Source organism: Desmodus rotundus, chromosome 1, assembly GCF_022682495.2.
Source record: "Desmodus rotundus isolate HL8 chromosome 1, HLdesRot8A.1, whole genome shotgun sequence".
In the NCBI taxonomy this organism is placed as follows: Eukaryota; Metazoa; Chordata; class Mammalia; order Chiroptera; family Phyllostomidae; genus Desmodus; species Desmodus rotundus.
Window position 1 is genome coordinate 65,179,553 of NC_071387.1, and position 27,231 is coordinate 65,206,783.

The 27,231-nt window shown below is 38.1% G+C and overlaps 1 protein-coding gene across 3 annotated transcripts in view; it reads left to right on the forward strand.

Moving 5' to 3' along the window:
• The window catches only part of ADAMTSL1 (ADAMTS like 1), an 892,695-nt gene that overhangs the window by 671,086 nt on the left and 194,378 nt on the right, over positions 1-27,231 (forward strand). For 2 of the 3 annotated variants that reach the window (XM_053924703.1, XM_045193737.2), the window contains 4 exons: positions 1,348-1,398; positions 6,210-6,414; positions 7,474-7,621; positions 10,067-10,151. In XM_053924703.1, the coding sequence (XP_053780678.1) occupies positions 1,348-1,398; positions 6,210-6,414; positions 7,474-7,621; positions 10,067-10,151 (489 nt within the window). The remainder of the gene's footprint in view (positions 1-1,347; positions 1,399-6,209; positions 6,415-7,473; positions 7,622-10,066; positions 10,152-27,231) is intronic. The other variant, XM_053924704.1, reaches the window with a different exon arrangement.

Here is a 27,231-nt window from a genome sequence, read left to right on the forward strand (position 1 = left end):
CTCCCTCCCTTCCCCTCTCTCTAAAAATAAATAAATAAAATTTAAAAATACTGCATCATTCTATGTCAGAGGATGGGATGAAAACAAAAGTTTTATTTATTTAATATAAATATAAACATTTACATTGGATATAGATATGCATGCCTAGATATAGACTCACCCATCCAGGAATACGTATAGAATACATGAGTTCCTTCAGGATTCAGAAGAGGCACTTCCTATCATTTGTCATTTGCACATTAAGCGCCTGCTGCTCACGTGATACCATGGTCTGTCCCAGGGTGGCGACTGTGTATTGAGCTCTGCCTCCCATTCTTGATGGAGGGCCTGTTGTACTATCCGTTTTATCTAAGCCCCGTGAGTCATAACTCTTCCACAAGCCAGGGTGCTCAGGAATAAGTCTTGCCAATTGGAGACTTTAGCTGAATTCAGTGAGGTAGGCTAGTGTAGTTCCTTGGAGTCCTGAAGGCCTCTGCTGCCTTCCACACAACCTAGAGTATCATTTCTTGTGAACCCATTATCCATGCAACCTGTCGCATCATTTCTGATAGCTTCTTTAGTCTTGCTCTCTAAACCGCACAGGTTTCCCAGGGTGTTAGGTATACCAACAACAGTCACAACGGTTACAACCACCCCTGTAATAGCAGTTAACACTATGTCACATTGTATAGACCACAAAAAAGAGCTTTCACACTTGTCTCATTTTAAGTGTCCTACCTTTATTTTGGTGGGAATCTTGCTTTTGTTGATAGTTGCCTACTACATTCACCAGTTCCCCTTCCCTTTATAAAGTAATCAAGTGGCTGCTTTCCAGATATTATTAAAATCTTTAGATCTGCCAAGAGATGAAACCTGTTTGCTAGGTTATGTAGCACATTATATTGCATTGTCAGTTCCTAGGTACATGCTTTTATCTATAGCTCTCTCTTTCCTCAGAAGAGATACAGTAACTATAATTGCTTGGTGAGCATCTGGAAGTAACATTAATAATGATGATAATAATGACCTCATAGAATGTATAATTTGGGGGATTAAAGAACATTTACAAGCTTATTTTATCAAAGTTAATGATGAGGTGCCAAGTTTTCTTGCCATCACCCTTTCCAGTGGTATTTCCTGCTTGGATCGGAGAACTAATTATAGGAAATGGTGCCCTTTCAAAGAACTTGCCCCATCCTAAACCATATGCTAGCGTAAAGATGTTGAACTGTTTTTGTGTTGTTTTCGGAGATAATTTATTAATATTGTCTTGCATTTGTCTAAAAAATGTATATAATGTAATTATTTAGTGTTTATTTTATTGTGTGTACCTTCCACTCAGAGGGTTGGCATTATTGTTCCTAACAGTGACGGCTACAAGCAGATCATGCCTTATGACCTCTACCATCCCCTTCCTCGGTACGTAAATCCATCATCCTGATGCTAGAAGTAGTCAATCCGTCTCTTGCTCCTTTTGTATGTGCGTAGAGATTTTGTGTTTTTCTGTACAAGTAAGACGGTAGATAGTATATTTTGCAGTCTACTCTGAGCTCTGCTTTTGAGTAATACCGGCCTGCTTGGACTGGAAGCTTGTCACTCAAAAACCATTTTAAGATTGGATCACATTACATTAGAGTGGACACAGCAATTCATTCTGATTAGATACAGTGTATGGGTTTATGTTATGTCTTTCTTTCACTCTCTTTGTCCTTTTCTATGTTTCCTCTGCAATTGGACCCCAGTCATTAAGGCACAATTGGTAACTGTTAAACAAACACTGCCTGAAGTATTATCGCAATACCGTGAATGTGGAATTCCAGATGTGCTATTACTGTGAATAGGGCCTTGAGAGATTCTCCTTTTGTTCCAAAGAAATTTAAGTACAAAAAGGCAGTTTTTATATCCTTATTGTTCAAAACATTTGGGGGAACTTTTTTCCAAAACATTTTAAAATTCCATACTGTGTTGCTTTTTTCTTTAAGTACAGTGTTCTTTAAAACAAGAAAAAATAATGGAAGTTCTTTTAAAATAAATTGTTCTCTTTATTAATATATTTATAAGAAGTCTGGAGAAGCTGAAAAATATACTAGCCACTGAGAGTATTGTCAGCCACACTGGAAACAACTCCCCAGGGAGCAGAAATTAGAATTGGGTCTGAAATAACCACTGTGCCGAGAGACCCCTTTGTTCTATTCTCTCGATTCACTAGGACTTCGGGGACTTGGCTGCTATTTAGAACCCAGGGTTTAAATAAGATCGCAAACACAGTAGTTGAAAATAATCCACAATAGTTTGCTTAACCTCAAACTAAACAAAGCTCAGAAAGTAATTTTATTCTAAACTATAAAATAAAGCAAAATTTAATTGAACATGTCCAAATACTTGATGAATTGGAATCCAAACACAGGCTTTGAGGTCATGTAGTTCAGCTCCCCAGTGATGCTTCATTCTCCCATTCCTTCCCCCCAAATCACACCCATACATATGTACACATATGCATTTATACAAATGTGCATGTATGTACATTTAATGTGCATGTATTCACACATGTATATACACACACATAGATATTTGTACAACCTGCATACAAGTACACTAGAGCAAGTTTTCATTCCATCTCTAATTAAATACTTCCAGTGATTGACAGGGACCTCACTTCTCACCATTCTAACGGTAGATGTAGAAAGGGGCCTTTATACTGCATACAGTTGTTTGTTTGTTTGTTTGTTTTTAAATTCTTCCACTAAAGGTTTACCTCGGTAGTCAGCTCTCTCCCACTTTCCTATAACTATATTGATAATGATAAATGGCTGTAGAATGTTACTGATTAGCATTTTGCTGGTATGATCCAGAACCTTACACAGTAAACTCTTCTTCTTGAAAAAATAATGGAATGAAAATATAAAAAGATAATTTAACTAAACCACAACTTCATTTGATTTCAATTTCTGTATCTACAAAATAAGTATCAAGATAAAGGCAAAGTTGGGGATCAGGGTGGGTAACATCAAGTTTGTGTTCTTCCTGTAATGGCACTTTTAAATTTCTTGAATATCTATGATCTCTTTTGTTCATATTTCTCTGGTATAACTAATGCCTGTCTTAGGTTAAACTTGATTTCCTCTGTATTCGGCTTCCCCCCAGATGCCCGAAGCCAGTATTCTCAACGACAGATTGAAACAGGCCTCCTTTATTTCCGTTTGCACCTGTCCTGTGCACACACCGGCCTGTCCATACGTTACAGCGGGAAAGGATAACTAGCAAATAGCTGTATACTTCTCACTTCCTGCACTTCTGCTACTGAACTCATTCTAAGGTTATTCTGCTTCGTAGATAAACTCTCAGTAAATGGAAGCTACTTCAACAAATATGGGAGTTTTTTAAAATTTTTTATTTATTTATTTTTAGGGATAGGGGAAGAGAGAGAGAAAGAAAGGGAGAGAAACATCCATGTGTGGTTGCCTCTTGCATGCCCCCTACTGGGGACCCGGCCTGCAACCCAGACCTGACTGGGAATCGAACCTTTGGATCCGCAAGCTGGCACTCAATCCATTGAGCAACACCGCCGAGGGCAAATGTGTTTTTATTTTATAAGAAGAATTGAGGCTCAAAAATGGTTCTCAAATGGCAGCTACTGCTGATCAAAGCAGAAAGCCTTAGTTATTGAAATTATTTAAACTAGCTTAAGACCACAGTGTAGATACAAAATACAATTAATTCTTAGATTGTTTTTTCTTCCTTTCCATTTTGACTATAACATTTATCTGAATATAATATAAGAATGTAATCTGATAAATTATCTTTAATTCATGATTAATACATGCAGCTTTTTCACATCATTGTTAATTTTGAGAATTTCTTTTTTAATAATTTTTAGCATTTTTATCCTCACCTGAGGATACATTTATTGATTTTTTTATAGAGAGAGAAAGGGTGACAAAGAGAGAGAAACATCAGCGTGAGAGAGAAACATCAATCATTGCCTCCCATATGTACCCTGACTGGGGATTGAACCCACAACCTATGTATGTGCCCAAACCAGGAATCAAACCCACAGCCTTTTGGTATATAGGACGATGCTCCAACAAACTGAGCCACCTGGCCAGGGTGAGAATTTCTTAAACTGAACTCACTGTAAGTTTAAAAATTAAAAGCCAAAGGAGTTAAAATATATGATATATGAACTCATTTCTTATTTTTCCAGGAAAAGATTCTTAGACAAGCTTTTTTTTTTAATCCAAGCACTTACCGGATCCTCGTATAAAGATTCCCTACCTGATGCCCTCTCTCATCTTTTGTTATACTTTCTGTAAAGCTCCCAGACATGTTTTGCTTTGAAAATCCTCAGAACCCTATTATTATGCAAGGATTCATGTGATAATTTTTCACATACAGAACCATAGTTGCTTGCTGTTACCATACTATAAATTCTTCAAATAATATTAGCATCATTTGTCTTTCTGTAATTACTGACATGCAAAAGCATACTTATTACTGTTTATGAAATTACACCGTGGGGTCAGGCCCAAGAGTGAGACAAAAATTAATCACTCTCTCTTTGGAGGGGTCAAGTTTAGGGATGTTAAAGTACCAATTAAAAAATGTGCTCTTTTTATGGCATCTTAATGTTCTAAGAGATTAAAGTACATTCAGAAACATTCCCAAATCACTGTCAGGTCAAATCCAAGGCAAGTATGTATTTATATATTCAGCCCAGTTTCAGTCTGAATTAGACCCGTTTTCCACCTCCAAAGGGAAGCTCTCCAGAGGTTTGTGGAGACAAATGAGAATTGATCTTACCTTTCTGGAAGAGAAACACTCTACAGAGCTGCTTCGTTCTCTTGAAAGGGTTCAGAAAGTTTCCTAAGGGCTAAACAGAGGGCCTCAGTTTCCCCATAATAATGTTTTCTTTTGTGTCTCCTGGGGAAATATGCATAGGGAAACATTGTGTTTGGCAACAAGTTTAGGTTGTTGGCAGTGGAGATAACAGTTGTTGCCTAGACTGACGCAGTACAAAGAAAGTGTGGAGGAAAATTCTCAAACTGTGAGGCACATGTTATACAGTCTCATGCACGAGACAAGTCGGGATCACAATGCACACGAGATCCTACTCATGAAAGAATCACTGTCTCCGTGGTACACCTGTGCAATATTTTAAAATTTAACTACTCAAGTGGATCAACTGGGCAATACTTGTTCTGTCAATAAAATGATATCCCTCCTAATTCTAAGAGAAATCTTAAACTTCCTCAGCAATCCTCATCGACAAATAGAATATATACAAGAAAGACAAGCTCATTTCCAATGTTTCTATTTTATAAAATTCTACATTTGCTAAATCCGTGGGAGGAGAGAAAAGAGTCAGGCAAAGATACCTCTCTGCATCTACTACCAAATGCTTCAGAGCTGTGTATAGCTCTGAAAAAATCAATGGGGTTCCCTTAAATGTTATTGATAATATTGTTATTTTCTCTCTTAGCTGTATTTCTGGATTCCAGTGCCATTAGCCTTCCAAACAAACCAGACTTCTTCACAATTCCAGGAGTTCTTTACCGGGGGAATGCTAACTGATAGTCTCCCTCAGCATTAGGGAACAAGTGGGTAATGTCTGTATTAACATGCTTGTTCCTTAGTGTAACGAGGGCGTGGTTTGAACTGCAGGATTGTGCTGATTCCATGTAGTCCCGAAGCTGATGATTGTAGAAGCAAAAGCATCCAGAAACGAAGTAATAAAGTATTGCACTGAAAATAAAAAGTATCAGCCCAGGTGCAAACTATTAGCGTTAACTGATTAACCAGTGTTAGTCTTTACATAATATTTAATGGTTTCATAAAAAGTATATATGTAATATTATATATGCAGAATATATATTTATAAAACATAATATACACACACACAAAGCATGTATATTAAAACGAGAGGAAGAGGGATTGAACAGCCTTCTTTTGAATAAGTTAGAGATAGCACAGATATCTTTGTGGACAGCTCTCAAAACAGTGATTTCTTACATTTGTATAGAGCTTCAAGGTTTCCAGAGCACCTTTGCCAACGCTGACTCCTTCTCTTACTCATCAGGTTTCAGGCAATAGATGATGTTTAGCTCTCTGGACAATAGCCTCTCAGAACCTGATGGCCCCAGTAGGCACTGGGAAGGGGTTGGGTTGGAAAGGTCTCTAAGGAGGGCTGGCAATGTGCATGTCTGCCCTGATAACTCCCCTTGCTTCTGTAGGTGGGATGCCACCCCATGGACTGCGTGCTCCTCCTCGTGTGGGGGGGGCATCCAGAGCCGGTCAGTCTCCTGTGTGGAGGAGGACATCCAGGGGCATGTCACCTCCGTGGAAGAGTGGAAATGCATGTACACCCCGAAGACGCCCGTCGTGCAGCCCTGCAACATTTTTGACTGCCCTAAATGGCTGGCGCAGGAGTGGTCTCCGGTAACTGTGCCATCTTCCTTTGTTCCCTGGGACAATAAGTCCACTCTTTCCTTTCATCATCACGCCCCCACCAGCTATCCTGTGCAGCCCCCTGCTTCTCCTCTTGAGGTGCCTAGAAGTCTACCGGCTTAGCTCCTGGAGTAGACGTGTCCCACAGCCAGCATAGCCAAATGTCTGAGTAAACCTACATCCCTATCTTTCTTCATGTTTCCACGAGAAGCCTCTAGCACCCCCACGTTCCCTCCAGGACAAGGGGAGGCCCATGTCTGCCAAGAGTAGTTGAGGCCAAATGACTAATCCTGAATCTGTGAAAGGTGCTCTGGTGATAGAGCTCAGTAGACCAAAAGTTTGGTTTCATTTTTTATTCCTGATTCTTTCTCTATATCCAAAAAGGGTCTGAGTGCATTAAAATTAAAGCTATATATACTGTTCACTGAAAAAAAATGCAATGAAACCACAAAATAATTAGAATGGGATGAAGTAAAATAACTAAAACTAATACATTCTAGACATTAGGGGAGCTGCTGCTGCAGCTTAAACATAAAATGATCTTGATTTCAGATTTCCTGGCTGCTAGTGCAAAAATTTTTGAAATAGCAAAGAAGATAGGCAGATGAGAAGATAAAACATTATGTCCTCAGCCACAGACATGGCAAGAGAATTTCCACTTTAGCTATGTGGCTATGTGGCAGCAGCAATCATTAGCAAAGTGACTTAATAATATTAAAATGTAGTGTTGGTCATCAAAATTGAGCACACTCTCCAGTCCCATTTCGTTTCTTCTTTTTGCTGCTTGGTTTGGGACTTTGCACATAATGGGTGCTGAAGAAACACTGATTGTGTAATCCAAAACTGAGAGACCAGAAGTGATTTAATTTTCAGCCAGCTACACGCTAAATAGCCAAGTAGAATAAAGACCCCATGATGGTAAGAAGTGGTATAAATCTATCAGGAGTCCTTTATGTAAAAGCAACCCCTCAAAAAGCCTCAGGTGGGAAATGGAGAAGAGTAAACAAGGCTTCACCTGTGAGTCTCCTCTCTCTTGCGTTCCCCTTCTAGTGCACGGTGACGTGTGGCCAGGGCCTCAGGTATCGTGTGGTTCTCTGTATCAACCATCGAGGAATGCACACGGGAGGCTGCAGCCCCAAAACCAAGCCCCACATAAAGGAGGAGTGCATCGTTCCCACCCCCTGCTATAAACCCAAAGGTAACTTGGCAGGTGCTCTGTTATCAGGCTTTTTATTATGTGTACTCGGGTGCTGTTTTAACTCCCTAGAAAAATTTTAAGTATCCCACGTGCTCTTAGTAACTTTTCTTTGTAACTTAGACTCTACTAAATGGACTTAACTTTGCTTTAAATCTTTCAAAAAGGTTTGTTTGCAAATTGTTATAAAGCACTACATATTTATATGATACTCTCCTGAGTTATAAAGTTGTTTGAAGACTGGTGCTGAAAAATACCAGCTATACCTGCATGAAAGGAGATATTACAGAAATATTGTAGAAGTATTGAATATATGTGTGATTTACTATCCACGTTTCTTGCTGTTAAAAACAATGCAGTGACTCCAAAAGTGTCTGCTCTGCCAAATACGAACTACATTGGGAAGCCTCATACCTCAAACTGATGGACCAGAAAGCTGTGGCTGCTTATACTGAGAATTAGAACAGTATTATGAGACTGGATTCCAGAAGCATAATTTGAAATGAGGCATTGAAATAAATTAGAATTTAATAGATACTGCAAATAATCTTTAAAAATAGACTTTAGAAAAGTTCTAATTAGTGAGCAAGATTTATTTTAATTATGCTGGGTCTTTCTGATCAGCATAAATACTAACCCCATTTCTTTGCTAATATTGTTAGAGTCTATGTCAATGAAATAGAAAATTCCAGAGTTACAAACCATTCAGAAGTACTTTTTATTACAAGCTTCCTCCTATTTTTACTATTCACTATGATTCCTATTTGCTTCTTAACATTTTCTTAAGCCATTAAATTTCTCCAAAAATCAGCCACAATACAGTTCTTTATTATACTATAGTGTGTCCTTGGTGGGAGTGAATGGCATTTTGAAATCTAAATTAATGATGTAAAAAAAAAGCATGCCAGAAATCCCGATTAATTTTAATGTATTATATATCTCTCTAGTCCTCACTTTCCTCATCTGTAAAATGGGAATAATAACAGTAACTCCCTCAGAGATCATGTAAAGATCAAATGAGATATAATGCAAATAGAGTGCCTAGTGTATCGTAAGTTTTATGCAAATTCATCTGGACTATCATTAGCATCCTCAAATATGGGAGGAAGTGGCACTGGTACATCTGACAGGATTCCGTTCAAACAGACAGTCAAGTATACGAGCCTACTCCCAGTGCCAAGCTGAGCGCTTCACTACTGAAAGACAGAGATGGCTCGTGCCGTCAGCAGTGGTGCCATTGAGTCGAGGAATTGGGAGAGGTGGACTAGTTCTAAAAGTCCACCTCTTTATTGCTGTGGGTACCATATTGTTGTGTCTAAATGTTAGCGAATCCTTTTGGCTTTGGCAGTTTTATATTTCACAGTCTCTTTGTTTTCTGACTATAAACAATTGCTGTACATAGAAGATATAAGTGATGCCCCTAACTTAAAATAGTTATTCATTAGTTCTGTCTTTACCAAACCACTTCAGAAAAAGAAAAGCAGTTTGTGGTTAACTATCAAAAATAAAATCTGGATTTTCACAACCAAGTAGTGAGTCTGGCTCTACTTAAATATCATTAAATTGCCATATAATCCTATGGTGTATGCATACATAGACACATTTCTTTCATCTTTGCAATTATATGTTATAAAATGGTGATAGAGCTTCACTGGCTTATACTATAAAGCAAACATGCCTGCAAATGGCCCTAATAAAATATGTCAGAATGGAAACCTTGGCGGTTAATTCTGTAGGAGCAGTTATAATCTACCTCTTTCTTTTTCTCCTCTGCAATTTTTGTTCCCCAGGAAGTAGTTAGGAAGCTTGTTCTGAATTGTTTGGCCAAAGCTTTATAAATAGGTGAAGCAAGTCAAATTATGGGTATGGAGCTTCAGTTGCTCATATTCCAATTGTCAGTGAGACTTGGGGTGGTATAGTGAATGAATCAGATATCTAAAGCAAATTTTGTAAATGTCAGAGTAGCATTTACAAAATGTTTATTTTTGACAATATGGCATAGATGACAGTCAGCCAAAAGTCAAAAGAAAAACAAGTTAGAATTTATGAAAGTATCAAGTATAATTTATTGTACTTTGTGTTTGTTTTAAAAGGTAAACATTGCTCTATCTTTTTAACAGGAAATAGTGAAAAGGTACTTTGATGACATATGGAGCTAGTGCTCCAAGAGTTACGGCTTTCATAATAAAAAGACCTTTTTTTTTGCTTTTCAGCATAATAAAGGGGAAACCAGTATTGTCAAACATGTTAAAATCTCACTTTGTTTTCTTGATATAGTTATCATCAGAGGCAGAAATTTACCTAAAAACTTATTTTTTACAGTTATCGACATAGCTTATAGGTACCACAGAATCAAGAACTGGTGAGGGGGCGGGGGAAAGGAATTTCCCAGCAATCCCAAATTGGTTCTAACCTCTTCTCTTTTATGTGCATGCATTTAATTCTCAGAGAAACTTCCGGTAGAGGCGAGAGGGCCACGGTACAAACAAGCTCAAGAGCTAGAAGAAGGAGCTTCTGTGTCAGAGGAGCCCTCGTAAGTTTTAAAACCACAAGTTGTTTCACTTTTGAGGCTTATTGGTTTAAAGAAAGCAGTGTCTCACTGGTTGTGGCTTTCATAGGTTCTGAACAAAGTACAGTCCTCTTACCAAGGGTGAAATGAGGCCTTGGGACTGTCACAATGGGGATTTAAAAGTTTCAAAGTGCTTCTCAAAACATGACTGCACTCCAAACACTTTTCAACTTTGAAGTAAGAAAATGAAGGTGTATGCCTGCTCTATTCTGCAAAAGCTGATGTCCTCTTTTCCAAGAGGCCAAAGGTGAGAAGGCCCGGGCTGCATCTGATGATGGCATAGATTTGATGCAGAAGTCCGGGCACCTTTTCACACTCCTTATCTCTCGGCTTGGCAATATAGGGTAAATAAAATGTATGTGAGGGCAAAATTTCCTACTGGAACTGGTATCAGATAGATACCCGGTCTTTGCCTTACCTGATCTTGGTCTCATACATGCTCAGTTTTATCAAGGCCGTGAAATCTGTAACACCACTAGGCACAGATTTTCCAGATGCTTCATAAGAAGAAACAAACATAGATTAGTTCACTGGTCGATCAATAATTCTATGTTGATTCTACTGGAAAACACTGATTGGTGTCTCTGTTACATCATTTTTAAAAATAAGGAATGCACTTTATCAATGAATTTTATTTATGAGCCAAGTAGTTTCTCTTATTTTCTAGATTAATTTATTTACTATCAGTGCTATGCATTGGTGCCTATGACACATGACCCACCACCCAGGAGCTCAAAACATAGCATGTAAGATGAAATGGTTTCCAAATTCAATCCATAATTTAAATTTTGAGATATAAATTAACAATATAATCTATATATTCAAAAGCAATTTAGAATCTTCTCTGATTCATCCTATTTGAATCTAAATGTTGTATGGTTTGCCAGAACACAAATCATGTTCCTGAGTCACACCGTAACCAGCAAGAATTGAAAAAGAAATCCAAAATACGGCTTGGTACAATGACCAAAGCTCATTTATAAAGAAACAGTATTCAGTCACTTGGCTTCACAGAAAAACAGCTGGTACATTGGGTAACACATTTCATGCTTAAAAGGACAAGAATTGAAACACAGATTATTTCTGTACTATAAAGTTACACCAGCACCTTTTTCTACTTCTGTGAGAAAAGCCTTTAAGAAAAAAAATCACTAACCATTGCAGGACTTTGGATGAAAGGCAGTGGTTAGAGATCACAGTGCCATGTTCACACGAATATATGAAGGCATAAAACTTCTCTCCTGCCAGTACCTGGCTTGACAGACCTTCTTGCTGCTGGAGAGGGAGTAAGTGTATCAGATGGGCATTAACTCATTAATCCAATAAGGTCCCAGTCAAGACACAGAAAGATGCCATGTAACTGGAGCCAGTTACTCCTTTTCATTTAAAACTTAATATGTATTATTTTACCTAAATAAACTCTGCTCCCCCATACACTACATTTTGTTTGGTCAAAAACATAATTCTATTGTATTTTGACCAATGTTAAATAATACAACGAAGTTGAAATTAAATCAAGACATCTTACATCAACAAACGTCTTTCCCATTATTAGATGCCCCTCAAAGGAAAGCTGCATGTGGAGTTTCATGCCTCTGCAGGAACATTACGTAGACCATGGTCAACCATATTTTGTAATGAGTGTTTTCCAGTAAGAGTCTGATTAAAGTACATTATGTTTAACTTTAATCTTAATAAAATTCCTAAAGTAGTTGAACACATACTTTCAGCCACTGCAACTGTAGCCATATATTAGATTATTAAATTTTACTCTTGGTGTAATGGAATTGCCATCCTGGCATGATTAATCTGAACTGAAGTAGATTGTAATTGGAGCGCTGGTGCTGGGTAAAGGAATGTATACTATTATGCTCAGAACAGTTACCTTTATACCAAAATGAAATAAATGACAGCTTTAGAGTAATGTAATGAAAGGTATATGGTTTCCACATTTTAATACACTTTACATGTTTAGTGCACTGAACCCTAGCAAAGGCCTACATGTCATATTATATTTTTTATTGATTTTGAATTTAAAAAACATAACTTTGCATGGTCATAATTCTTTCTTTTTTTAAACCACATAGACTAAGTGTATGTAGCAACCTATGATTATTCTCCATAGTATAATGAAAAAATGATATACTGTCAGCAAGACTTCTCTTCCCCCACCAGAGCGACTCACATTGCTTGAATTAAATGGTCATGTTTAGGAGCTGTGGCTGTCACTTCAGAGCTGCTTCAGAGAAGCAGGGACAGTGGCCCAGAACTATTATCTCTTACTTTGGCTCCAGATAACGTGGAGAGTTGTCTAGTAAAACAGAGAATATTATTTATGTCCTCTTATTTAAAATAAAAGCATTATCACTGGACTGTCTCATTAAAGAAGATAGAAAATCAGGAGCTTAAAGTTTTTAGCATATGGAGATACTATTATTGAATATTAGAAATTTTTGGTAATCCCCAAAAGAAAAAAAAAATAACTGGTTAGCACTCTGGCCAAAAATATGTTGGAAAGCAACCACTGTAAGATATATTTAGAAGAAAACCACAATTAAAGACCAAAAACTGGCCTGCCAAGAAATAACTGAAGCTTTTAGCACAGAAGTATGTACTGGTAGTATTGTTTCACTAAACTAAATGCTATGCAGAAGACACAAATACGGACATCGTCTCCGAATGGCTGGAGTAAGTATTGAGGTTGGGTCACATTTTGGTAATGTACTTAATGCACTGAGATTCATCTTATAAACCTGCAGCTTCATTCAGAAAGTCTTCCAGATATTGATTGCTTTTTTTCTCAGCAACAAACTGGGTTTGCTTATGATTTATTTGATTTATGTGATACCAAGGTAGGAATATAGTGATGAATATATTTTCTTGATATAAAAATTGATTTCCTAACCCACTTGTGGGACTCATACCCTCTAAACTGATTTTTTACTGGCAGCCATGGTTTGTCTTGATTCAGGCACATGTTTTTACCAGGTTTTCCTGACACCCATCACCAAGAAGTGTTGAAGTAAGGATTTTTGTCTCTCGCCACTGAACAGGATCTAACCCAAACCAAGCCTAAGCAATGTGGGGCTTTAGCCAATAAAGTTGATCAAGCACAGGCGATCTTCTAAATAAATAAAGTCAACTTGCTTCCAAGGATGTCAGTTGAGGTGTCCATAGAAATCCCTACTATCCAATTCACACACAAAGAATTACGGTTAGAGATATAGTTCTAAAAATAATCAGATTCTGGAGAGTTGCATTTTTCTGAAGGAAAGAGCGTGCCATGCTAGCACTAGGAAGAGGGAGATGGAAAATGACTAATGGAATTCTCTTCTGCTGTTATTTGATCTCTGTCTTTCTAAATTTGCCTCCAGCTGATGAGAGTGTTGTTAGGTTAGAACAAGTCCTTTAAATGCCAGAATGAGTCCAGTTGACTGCTCCCACTGACAAGTGTATGTGAGTTGCTTTCTAGGTATTTTTTAAACCCTCAAATTTTTATTTTTATTCGTGAGGGATCAGAACTACAATGTTGTAGAAGAATTTATTAATAAGGTAGATGCTAAAGAAATTATCAACCTGATTTCCAATCTCCTCTTTTTTTCCTTATTTTCAGTCTTCATTGACATGTATGTGTAAATATCCTGGCCACCTCAAGCCAAATGAACATTATGAACACTTTGTCTGCTTAATTTCTTGAGCAAAAGTGGTATTTTGGTGACCTCTAGGACATGTAAAGACAGCTCATCTATGATTGCTCTATAAGAAGTTAATAAATTGGTCTTTTCCAAAAGCCTGATCTAACATGGAATAGAAAGGAAATGATTCATTTCCTTAATTCTTCAGGCCACTAAAAGGCCATCCAATGCACTAGAAGGTGTAATCTGTTAAGAGAGGTGGGCATAAAGAGAAGGTGTGGCCTGCATGCCCCAGATGCTCTGCCTCTCTCTTTCCAGACTTTCTGCTCTGCCAAGGAAGTCAACCCAGGGAGAGGAAGGGAGAACTGACTCATTAGGCATCTAGGGTAGCAAGGTTCTTCCCAGATTTATTTCAGTTGCTGGGAGTTCTGCTTGGATGTCTGTGAACAGGCAACAGGTGATTCCTTTGGGCACTGCATGACCAGCACAGCCATTTTAACCAAACATCCCTCCACTAAACCCTGGTACACAGGCGGGGCACCTTAATGGTGCCACCCTCTCAAAGGTAGGATTGGGTGGTCCTCTGTACCTTGACCTTGCATTTAAGATATCTTGAGTTACCTTATTTAATTTTCAGTTAACAACCTTATTACAGGCTTAAGAAAACATTTTGTGCTTCAACACAATACTCAGGCCTTAGACATATTGCCATAAATAATCTTGGTGTTAACCATTTCAGAAAGGAAGAAGGAGGAGGAAAGCAAGCAGGCAGAAAGCAGCTGTAATGTCTGGATGCCAGATGGCATCAGCTTAGTGATAGGGCTGATTTAGTAAGAAGCAAAGGGAAATTCCTGTCATGGGTCCGTGTGACCAGAACCCACAAGGAATTAGGTACAGAAAGAAAAGCCAATACAAGTCATCACGGTGATCCTATAGTCATTAAATGCCTTGTTTACCTTGTTGGAAATAGTATTTAGTTACATAATATTTAAGCACATGTTTACATTAGTTTATATCCATATCTAGTAAGTTGTCTGAGAATGTGGATGCCTTAACTAAGTGCTTGAGAATGTGGATTCATATTTTAAGGAAAAAAGTGGCTAGAAATGTTAATTATATGTTAATTATATGTTAATTACATGTTTTTCCCTCAAAGAATACTTAGGGTATCAAACAGTAATGAATCAGATAGTATGGTTGCTTATATCCTTAATACAAAGTGCCTGAATTACATTCCCTTTGTGTATTTCAGGCCACAGAAAAAAGGAATATCTTGTGTGTATGTATGTATATATGTATATGTGTGTGTGTATATATTTCTTAAGAATCAAGAGTCATCTCCCCTAAGATCGAGAAATTTAAACACTATTTGCAGATCATTAGATCAATATAAAGGAAGTTCAAGCAGAACAGGGCTGAGCATTAGACTCACAAGATAAAAGCACACCAAAGCATTTTATTTTGAGGACTGGCACATGGCGAAAGCTGAAGCCTCCCACCACCAGGATGAATCAGTCTTTACACCTGTAATCGCGTGACCTCTCTCACCTTCCAATTCCTTCCTTATTGGCCTCCTGCTCATCTACTCAAAGCATTCTCATCCAGTATATCCTCTGCCACAGTAGAATGCTTAATGTAAGTTATCTGGCTGATAATGTGTTTTAAATAACTTAGGTGAGTCACTGGACCTGCTAATTGGTCACACCTCCTAATAAAAGAAGCCAAATTTGCTCATAAGTCACCTGCCCTCTGCCATGCTTCTGCTGGGTACAGATACTATAAGAATAAACCTAATAGTCCTTGTCCTCAAGAAACTGGAGTCCATTCTTACCCACAGAATAATAGGATTATGACCAAAGTGGTGAGTGTTGACCAACTACCTACAGGTTGAACAAACGACCCAGCTGTTTTTAAGAAATGCCATTTGATGTTTGGGTATGCACAGCATGATCATGTATTGATTTTAAAACAAATGTAGAAAAATTATTTATTGAATTTTCAAATTATCTTCATTACAATATGTCCTTCTGAGCTAAAATATCAGGATAGTTAAGCTAGAACAGGGTAATTCGCACATATGAGAAATAAATGAGAGAAGAATGTAATATATACTGAAAGGACTTAGGAGAGATGTTTATGTGAACTGATGTTCAGCAGATTCTGATAGAATTTATTTGAATGTGACTTTGATTCCAAACCTGGCTCTTGGGGAAAAATTATTGGATCTTTTTACATAGTAAATGATGAGATATTTTGTATCAATATATGTACCTCAGTGATTCCTACCTATATGTTGATCATGGACACTTTCCTAAAATCTGAATTTTTTTTTCAGATACAGCATGCTGCCAACTCTGTGAGTTGGTGAGGGATGAGTCTGTGTGTTTGTGTGCTCAGACAAGGATACAGCCCCACCGGCATCAAAGTAACACACTGTTTAACCGTAGATCACACTTGCATGCAGAGCAGCAGTGAGCACAATGGTGAAAGTGTGGGCTCTGCCACCCACAGTCACTCACTCCTGCTGTCACCATACAATGCAATATACAGATGATGTACCATAGAACTGTATACTTCAAGCCTAATATCACCTCAAAAAATTTAATAAAAAGTTTTAAACAGAGCATATGTAATATATCTAAAGCATTCAGATATATAGTAATTTTCTTCATAAATTATTTTATGAATAAATAAGTAATTTGCCTGAAAAAAAAGTGTGAGCTTCAGTGACACACTGCCTGGGAGTTAACCTCAAATCCCCCACTAACAACAAGGGACCCTGAGCAAGTCATTTAACCCTGTAGGCTGCAGTTTCCTCATTTGCGAAATGAGCATAATAATAGTACCTTCATGATAGGCTTAGTGTGAGAATTAAGTTACATATATTAACTATGGTTAATATATGTAACTTAATATATGTTACAACCATAGTTAATATATGTAAAATGTCTAGCATGCAGGAAGCTCCCTATATGTGTTAACTGTGGTTATGATTGAGCTCTTTTCAGCATCATCTTCTTAGAGAACTTTTAAGGCAGTAAAAATGTGTAATAGTCACCAATTACAAATAATGAAGTCACAGCAGATGTATCTTCCTCACACATGTTGTATGTAATGGCATGTGAGAGAGAGGTACAATCGATTTAACCCAAAATTTATTTAGTGGTTTCCCAGCTAATACCACCACCCTGCTTTTCTTCTATACTTCTGAGGGTCTTTAAAGACCCACTTTTAAGCATCACGCTTTGAATTTAGCCCATAGTTTCTTCTAAGGGACAAAGGTAAGTTGCCGTTTATTAAGATAAAAATGGATCTATAGGTAACTACAAATATTAATAAGAAAAGTTTAGAAAATGCTTGAGTGGAACAGCATACTCTCAACTTTGAGTTAAATACAGTTGATCCCCACAGATTGCTCCCAGTGTACACCAAGACAGAGAAATCAATCAAAAACTCAGCCCCTCCTACTGTCTCCACTTATTGCTCATTCTTTAGCTACTTTCAGAAAGCTAAATCTGAACTATTGCTCAGATTAGCCCTAGAGAATGACAGAGACAAATTAACAGGATCCTTGTGTGCCAAAATAAAGTATGGACCCTGTCACCACCAATATATGTTACGTCCATAAGGTCATTTTTAATGAACTGAACTTTTCATTGCAAAGCTATGCAAAAGTTTTTGAATTAACAGAAAGAACTCTTTACAAAATTGCAAAATAAACTAATTTCACTCCATGCCAAGAAGAAATGGTTCATGAAAAGTATTGTTTATAATGTTTTAGATTTTTATCAGTCAGGGGAAATGATATGCCTTAAAAAACTACATTATGGGCTTAGAAGATGGGGGTGGAGTAGGTGGACATTACCCTCACCTCCTTCCAGGACTAAACTGCAAGTACAACTAAAATATGGAAAAATCAGCCTGCATAACCAACTGAAGACTAGCTGAACAGAAGTCTTATAACCAAGGATTTACAGAAGAAGCCACATTGAGACTGGTAAGAAGGGCTGAGATGTAAAAAGGACTGGCTCTGCTCCCACAAGGGGCAGCTGAGAATTTTGAGGGATATCTCAATTACAAATCCCTGAGGAGCAAGAGGTCTCAACTCCACACTGGGATCCCCAGCCCAGAGCACCAGCACAGGGAAGAAGTGCCCACATAACATACAGCACTGAAAATCAGCAGGGATTCTGCCTGCCAGAGAGAAACAGGCACCCTGTTAAAGGGCCAGCGCACAAAACTTCATTCACAGGCACTCACCCTGGGCTCTGATGGAGGGAGAGTGGAGTGGACTAGAGTTGTGTGAGGAGAGACTGGGGTTTGTGACTCCAGGGAGAGAGCTGACAGGACAGCTGCCGTGGTCCCTGTGCTGACTTCCCCTCCCACACCACAGACACTATCTTTCTTGAGCACAGCATTCCCCTCCTTACTGCATCAGCCTGGGGGAATGCAATAGCCCCACCCGCAGACTCTCTGTTCACCCAACCCTGGGAAGCTCACACCCTGCTGAGAAGTCAGCTGCCTGGGCTCGAGATATATAAATCCAGGCAGACTCAGGGGGTGTCAATGACTGAGGTGTGTGATTCTGGGGCAGGAGCAATCTACCCCCACTTTTCTGTGACCCTGACTGGCACCTTCCCCTCACTGATGATCCTCTAGCAAGCTCCACCCTACGGTTACATGGCAGCCCTGCCCAGCTGAGCTTGGGCCTTCCAGGAGGTCTGGGAAGAATCCAGGACAGACTGAGTTGTGTGGCTCTAGAACAGGGCCATTTATCCCTCACACACCCAACTGATGCAGAGCCCTTCCTTCACACGGCCAAATCTTGGTCTGTTTGGGCCTGATAAACTCTGCCGGCCTCACCCTGACAACTCTCTGAGAGCCCATACCACCACAAAGTTTGCGAGTACGCAATGGATGGCAGCTAGCTTTGATATACCCTGGGACTTCTGCTGAGTGGCAGTGAGTTTGAACCTATATCAGTCTGATGAACACCACTTGCCTCTACCTGGTGACTCACTGAGAGCCTACCTCATGCAACTCTAGCATCACCAGAGGCTCTTTCAGTGTCTGAGCCTAAAAGGCAGCTAGCAAGCAGAAGCAGGCTAAGGCAGATCTTGGGGTTCCTTGAACCTTTTGCTGACATGCCCCCTGGCTCAGTGCTGGTTAGGAATAGAGTGGAGTGGATGAAGGGGGGAAAAGTGGAACAACTGTAATAGCTTAAACAATAAAATATTTTTAAAAGAAAATAAATAAATTGAAGGAGAAGAGCTTCCCAGACAAGAGAAAACTGAAGGAATTCATTGCCACCAAACCAGTATTACAAGAAATGTTAAAGGGTATTCTTTAAGAAGAAGAAAGAAAAAATAGGAATATAGTTATAGAGAATAAAATGGCAACAAATACATACCTATCAATACTCACTTTAAATGTGAATGTCTTAAATACTCCAATCAAAAGTCATTGAATAGCTGAATGGATAAGAAAACAAAACCCATATATATGCTGTCTACAACAGACCCAACATAAAATGAAAGACACACACAGACATGAAAATGGAAAAGGGGAAAAAAAGCTGGGGTAGCAATACTTATATCAGAAAAAATAAACTTTAAAACAAAGGCTATAATAACAGACAAAGAACACTACATAATGATAAAGGGATCAATCCAGTAAGAGGATATAACCCTTGTCAACATCTATACACCCAACATTGGAGCACTTAAATACATAAAGCAAATTTTGATGGACACAAATGGAGAAATCAACAGTAATAAAGTCATAGTAGGGGATTTTAATACCTTATTGACATCAACAGACCTTCCAGACAGAAAATCAACCAGGAAACAGTGGCCTTAAATGAAATATTAAATCAGATCAATTTAATCGATATCTTCAGAGCATTTCACCCCAAACCAGCAAATACACATTCTTTTCAAGTGCACATGGTGTATTTTCTGGGATAGACACATGATAGAACACAAAACAAGTCTCAATACATTTAAGAAGACAGAAATCATCAAGCATCTTTTCTGACTATAATGGTATGAAACTAAAAGTCAATCACAGGGGAAAAAATAAAACTGAAAAATACACAAACACATGTAGGCTATATAACATGTTACTAAATGATGAATAGGTTAACAATGACAGCAAGAAAGAAATCAAAAGATACCTTGAAACAGATGAAAATAAGAACACACAACCCAAAATCTATGGGACACAATGGAAGCATTCCTAACAGGGAAACTCATAGCATTACAGGCCTAACCCAAGAAACAACAACAAAACTCAAATAAATAATCTAACCTTATACTTAAAGGACCTAGAAAGGAAATAACAAACAAGGCCCAAAGTGAGTAGGAGAAAGGAAATAGTAAAGATCATAGTAGAAATAAATGAAATGGTATCTTAAAAAAACAATACAAAAGATCAGTGAAACCAAAAGCTGGTTCTTTGAAAAGATAATCAAGATTGACAAACCTTTAACTAGACTCATCAAAAAAAAAAGAGACAGGACCCAAATAAATAAAACAAGAACTAAAAGAGGGGAAGTAAAAAACTGACACCAGAGAAACATAAAGGATTGTAAGAAAATATTATGAACAACTGTATGCTAACAAATTGGACAATCTGGAAAAAACTGATAAATTCCTAAAAACATACATTGTCTCAAAACAGAGTCAAGAAGAAACAAAATCTGAACAGACCCATTAAAACTAATGAAATTGAACCCATAATCAAAAAACTTCCAACAGATAAAAGTCCTGGACCAGATGGATTCACAGGTGAATTTTACCAAACATTCAAAAAATAATTAACAACTATCCTTCTCAAACTACTCAAAAAAATTCAAGAGGAGGGAAGACTCTCAAGCTCATTTTATGAGGCCAGCAGTATCCCAATTCCAAAACCAGATAGATACACTACCAAGAAAAAATAATTATAGGCCAATATCCCTGATGAACATAGATGCAAAAATCCTCAAAATATTAGCTGTGGAACAACACAATTCAAAACACTGGTGATCATGATGCTCACAGAAATGGTTGAATATGGTCCCAAAATAGAGGAAAGAGTGAAGACTATGAAAAGTGAATTAAAGGAAAATGCACAGGGAACCAACAGTGACGAGAAGGAAACCGGGACTCAAATCAATGGTTTGGACCAGAAGGAAGAAAGAAACATTCAACCAGAACAGAATGAAAAAAAAAAAAAAACTATACGTCAATATCCCTGATGAACATAGATGCAAAAATCCTCAAAATATTAGCAAACTTAATCCAGCAATACATTAAAAACATCATACAACATGATCAAATGAGATTTATTCCTGGGATGCAAGGTTAGTACAATATCCACAATCAAAGTTATATGCCACATTAAAAAACTGAAAGATAAAAATCATATAATCATATCAATAGCTACAGAAAAAAGCTTTTGATAAAATCCAGCACCTATTTATCATAAAAACTCTCAGCAAAGAAATAAAGGGAACATGTACAACATAATAAAGGCTATATATGAGAACCCTCAGCTAACATCATTCTCAACAAGAAAAAGCTAAAAGCATTTCTCTTAAGATGAGGAACAAGACAGAGATGGATGTCCACTTTCACCACACTTACGTAACATAGTACTGGAAGTCCTAGCCACAGCAATCAGACAAGAAGAAGGAATAAAAGGCATTCAAATTAGAAAAGAAAAGTAAAACAGTCTTTATTTGCATATGACATGATACTGTATATAGAGAACCCTAAAGATTCCACTAAAACACTATTAGAACTGATCAATGAGTTCACTAAAGTAGCAGTAAACAAAATAAATACCCAGAAATCAGTTTCATTTTTATACACTACTAATGAACTATCAGAAATGGAAACCTGACTTCCAGACAAGATGGAGGCATAGGTACTTACATTATTCCCCCTCGCACAACCAAAAGAAAGACAAAAACAATTTTACAAATGAAAACAACCAGAACTGCTAGAAAATCAAACTGTATGGAAGTCTGACAACCAAGGAGTTAAAGAAGAAACATTCATCCAGACTGGTAGGAGGGGCAGAGATGGGTAGCTGGGGTGGAGCGGACTTGCAGCAGGGTGGCAGCTGGAGGACCAGGGTGGGTGAAGTGGCAGCTCTCAGACCAGGCGGTCCCACATTCACGTGCAGATAAACCAGGAGGAACAACTGGGGAGTGAGACAGATTGCACAACCCAGGGTTCTAGCATGGGGAATTAAAGCCTCAATACCTCTGATTCAAAAAACCTATGGGGATTGCAGCAGTAGGAGAAACTCCCAGCCTCAGAGAAGTGTTTGTTGGAGAGACCCACAGAGTCCTAGAATGTACACAAACTCACCCACCTGGGAATCAACATCAGAAGGGCCCAATTTGCTTGTAGGTAGCAGAGGAAGTGATTGAAAGCCTGCAAGAGCCCAGCGAGTGCCATTGTTCCCTTTTGGACCTCTCCCTCACATATAGCACCACAACGCAGCAACATGGGTTGCCCTGCCCTGACCAATACCTAAGGCTCCACCCCTTACTACCTAACAGGTATTCAGAGACAAAATAATGTCCCAAATGAAAGAACGGATGTAAGCTCCAGAAAATATACAACTAAGCAACAAAGAGATAGTCAAACTATCAGACACACAGTTCAAAACACTGGTAATCAGGATGCTCGCAGAAATGGTTGAATATGGTCCCAAATAGAGGAAAGAGTAAAGACTATGAAAAGTGAATTAAAGGAAAATGCACAGGGAACCAACAGTGATGAGAAGGAAACCGGGACTCAAATAAATGGTTTGGACCAGAAGGAAGAAAGAAACATTCAATCAGAACAGAATGAAGAAACAAGAATTCGAAAAAATGAGGATAGGCTTAGAAACCTCTGGGACAAACCTTAAATGTTCCAACATCTGAATCATAGGGGTGCCAGAAGAAGAAAAAGAGCAAGAAATTGGAAACTTATTTGAACAAATAATGAAGGAAAACTCCCCCAATCTGGCAAAGGAAAGACTTCCAGGAAGTCCAGGAAGCTCAGAGAGTCCCAAAGAAGCTGGACCCAAAGAAGCACATACTAAGGCACATCACCATTACATTACCCAAGATGAAAGGTAAGGAGAGAATCTTAAAGGCAGCAAGAGAAAAGGAGACAGTTACCTACAAAGGAGTTCCCAGAAGGCTATCAGCTGACTTCTCAAAAGAAACGTTATAGGCAAGAAGGGGCTGGAGAGAAGTATTCGAAATCATGAAAGGCAAGGACCTACATCCAAGATTACTCTAGCCAGCATAGCTTTCATTTAGAATGGAAAGGCAGATAAAGTGCTTCCCAGATAAGGTCAAGTTAAAGGAGTTCATCATCACCAAGTTCTTATTATATGAAATGTTAAAGGGACTTATCTAAGGAAAAGAAGAAGATCAAAAACTATGAACAGTAAAGGAATAAACTCACAACTATCAAGAACTGAACCTAAAAATATAAAAACTAAGCAAACAACTAGAACAGGAACAGAATCACAGAAATGGAGATCACATGGATGTTTATAAGTGGGGAGGGGGAGGGGGAGAATAGGGGGAAAGATACAGGGAATAAGAAGCATAAATAGTAGGTACAAAATAGACAGGGGGAGGATAATAATATTTGAGGATATGTAGAAGCCAAAGAACTTATATGTATGACCCATGGACATGAACTAAGGGCAGGGGGAGGGGGATGTGGGTGGGAGGAAGGATGCAGGGAGGAGGGGAATAAAGGGGGAAAATGGGACAACTGTAAGAGCATAATCAATAAAATATATTTTTAAACAAGAAACAAACTAAGGGGGATTAACCAAATAATATATTAACCCAAGAATAACTGTGATGATGGCCTGAGGGAAGGGGGCCAAGAGCCAGGTGGAGGTGGGCAAAGTGGAGGAAATGAGGACATCTGTAATAGTATGAACAATAAAAATAAAGTTAGAAAACATGAATAAAAATGTTTTTAAAAGCAATTCTATTTATAATTCCATCAAAATAATACCTAGGAATAAATTTAACCAAGGAGGTAAAACCTGTACTCAGAAAACAATAAGACACTGAAGAAAGAAATTGAAGATACAAATAAATGGAAGCCTATACCATGCTCATGGATAGGAAGAATTAACATTGTTTCTTTAGAATTTTTTTTATCCTCACTCAACATTTTTTTCATTGCTTTTTAGAGAGGGAGGCAGGGAGGGAGAGAAAAACATTGATGCGAGAGAGGTACATGGATTGGTTGCCTCCCATAGACATGCAGACCGGGTATTGTACGCATCTGGACCTGGGATGGAACCTACACCCTAGGTATGTGCCCTGACCAGGAACTGAACCCGCAATGTTTTGGTCACAGGATAGTGCTCCAACCAACTGAGCCACACCAGCCGGGGCAAGAATTGCCATTGTTAAAATGTCTATACTACCTAACACAATCTATAGAGCCAGTGCAATTTTTATCAAAATACCAATGGCATATTTCACAGAACTAGGTCAAATAATCCAAAAGGTTATATGAAACCACAAAAGACCCTGAATAGCCACAGCAATTTTGAGAAGGAAGAACAAAGTTGGAGGAATCACGCTTCCTGAGATCAACTACAAGGACATAGCAATCAAAAGAGCATGGTTCTGACATAAAAACAGACATATACCATCAATGCAACAGAATAGGGAGTCCAGAAATAAACCCACACCTATATGGTTAATTATATTTGACAAAGGTGGCAGGAACATACAATAGCATGAACAGTCTGTTCAGTAAATAGTGTTGGTTAATTTGGACAGATACATGCAAAAAATGAAACTAGATCACCTTTTGAGAGCATATAAAGGTGGGGTGGAGGAATGGGGAGAAAAGGCATACAACTGTAATTGAATAACAATAAAAATTTAAAAAAAAAATAAAAAAAGAATAATCTCAAAATGGATTAAAGATTTAAATGTAAGAGTCAGTACCATAAAAATCCTAGAAGAAAACATAGCCAGTAAAATCTCAGACATTTCATGAAGCAATATTTATTCTGATATATCCTCTAGGGCAAGGGAAACAAAGTAAAAAAGGAACAAATGGGACTACATCAAACTAAAAGGTTTTACACAGCAAAGGAAACCATCAATAAAATGAAAAGACAACCCATTGAATGGGAGAATACATTCAGCAATGATACATCTGATGAGGGGTTGGTATCCAAAATTTGTAAAGAACTCATACAACTCTATATCAAAAAACAAACAATCCAATTAAAAAATGGGCAAAGGACCTGAATAGACACGTCTCCAAAGAGGGCATACAGATAGCAAATAAACATGAAAAAGTGCTCAACATCCCTAATCATCAGACAGATGCCAATTAAAACCACAGGGAGATATCATCTCACATCTGTCAGAATGGCTATCATCAACAAATCAGCAAACAAGTGTGGGCAAAGATGTGAAAAAAAAAGGAACTCTTATCTACTGGTGGGAATGCAGAGTGGTGCAGCCACTGTGGAAAACTCTATGGAATTTCCTCAAAAAATTAAAAGTGGAACTGCCTTATGACGCAGTGATTCTGCTTCTGGGGATTTATTTGACAAAATCTGAAACACTAATTCAAAAGAACATATGCACCCCTATGCCCGTTGCAGCATTATTTACAATAGCCACGCTATGGAGGCAACCCAAGTACCCATCAGTAGGCAAGTGGATAAAAAAGTAGTGGTGCATATATACAATGGAATATTACTCAGCCATAAAAAGGAATGAAATCTTACCATTGCAACAGCATGGATGGATCTGGAGGTATAATGCTAAATGAAATTAAGTCATTCAGAGAAGGCAAATACAATATGATTTCACTTAAATGTGGAATCTAAAGAATAATATAAATGAAAAACAGAAAAGGACTCAAATATACGAGAAAAGATTGATGGTTCTCAGAGGGGAGACGTTTGGGGGTCTGGGTGAAAAGGTGAAGAGATTGAGAAGTACAAATTGGTAGTTACAAAACAGTTATAGGGATGTTATATACAAATAGGAAATATAGTCAATAATATTATAATATGAAATAACTATACATGGTGCCAGTTGGGTACTGAAAATATCACTACACTATACAGCTAAAACTGACACAAAATAATATTGAATGTAAACTGTAATTGAAAAAAAATTAATTAAAAAGTAAACTACATTCTCATATTAAGCTTAAGGCTACAAATGTACTAATAGTATTGTAAGCTATAATGGCATTTTAGTCCCTAGTATGTGGCTTTTTAAATAATCATACTAGCCTCAAGGAAAAATCAAACTTTTAAATAATGTTTTGTTCACATAGGCCGGAAAAGCAATGGGAGAGAAAGATGAACTGAAACAAGTGTATATTCCCATTTTTCTCTTGTAAAGAGAGTGATTTGGCTCCATTTGCATCTGCTACATACCATTAGTGATTTCTCTTTTTCCCAAAACTCTGTGCATATTGAGTTTTAAGGAGCAGATAGAAAAAGAACACTACTTGGGTGTCTCAAACCTAGAAAAAATTCCAAGTGCTCCAGAGCCTTCACTGTTGGGTAGCTGCTGGTACGATAAGGCAATGCTAGAACAGAGTCATGTATAAATTACTGAAGGCAGCATCTGGCTCAAAGTTGTCCAAAAATCCTTTTCTTTTAGAAAATATCATTTTTATTAATATTAAGTTGAAGTGTGATGGACACAGTATTTAAATTCCCCTACGCTACATGATAACCCAAAATCCCATCAAGAAGAAATGAGGCCGGCACATCCTGCCTGAATAAAGCTCTAAGAAATATAAAACAAATTAAGTCCACCACAGTTACTAAATGTTGTCACTAAAAGAATTTCATACTACGGGAAAAAGGGTTTGCTTTTTCATGCCAATGCCCAGAACTGAGGGGCATGATTTAACTTCTTGGAGTTTCAAAGCCATGGCTTCCTTAGCTAGCTTGCTTTCAGTCTTTGAACCCACACAGCAGCCCCATACCAGCCACTGATAATATTAACTTTTCCCCTCCTGGTTATCCGTTTGGAAAAAAAAGGATTTATTAAGTATTATGTGAAATTCTGTCTTCATAGAGGTTTGTTCTACTGAGGGAGACAGTTATTACAGAAAGATTCTCACAACTCTTGAAGATTGATAACAACTATGAGAAAATTAAGAAGTACTCTCAGAGTCTGACAGGGGCCCCAGTGGGTCTCAGGGCCAGGGAAGTTTTTTTGAGAAGGGACATGTCAGCTAAGACCTGAAGGACAAGTGAGAATTATCCCAAGCTGAGAGGTGGGAGAAGAGTGACCCACACATGCTGACATCTTGAATCAGGAAAGAATGAGCGATGTTTAAAGAGGTGATGAAAGACTGGAGTGCTGGGGGTTAGGGACTGGAGTGGGAATGGTA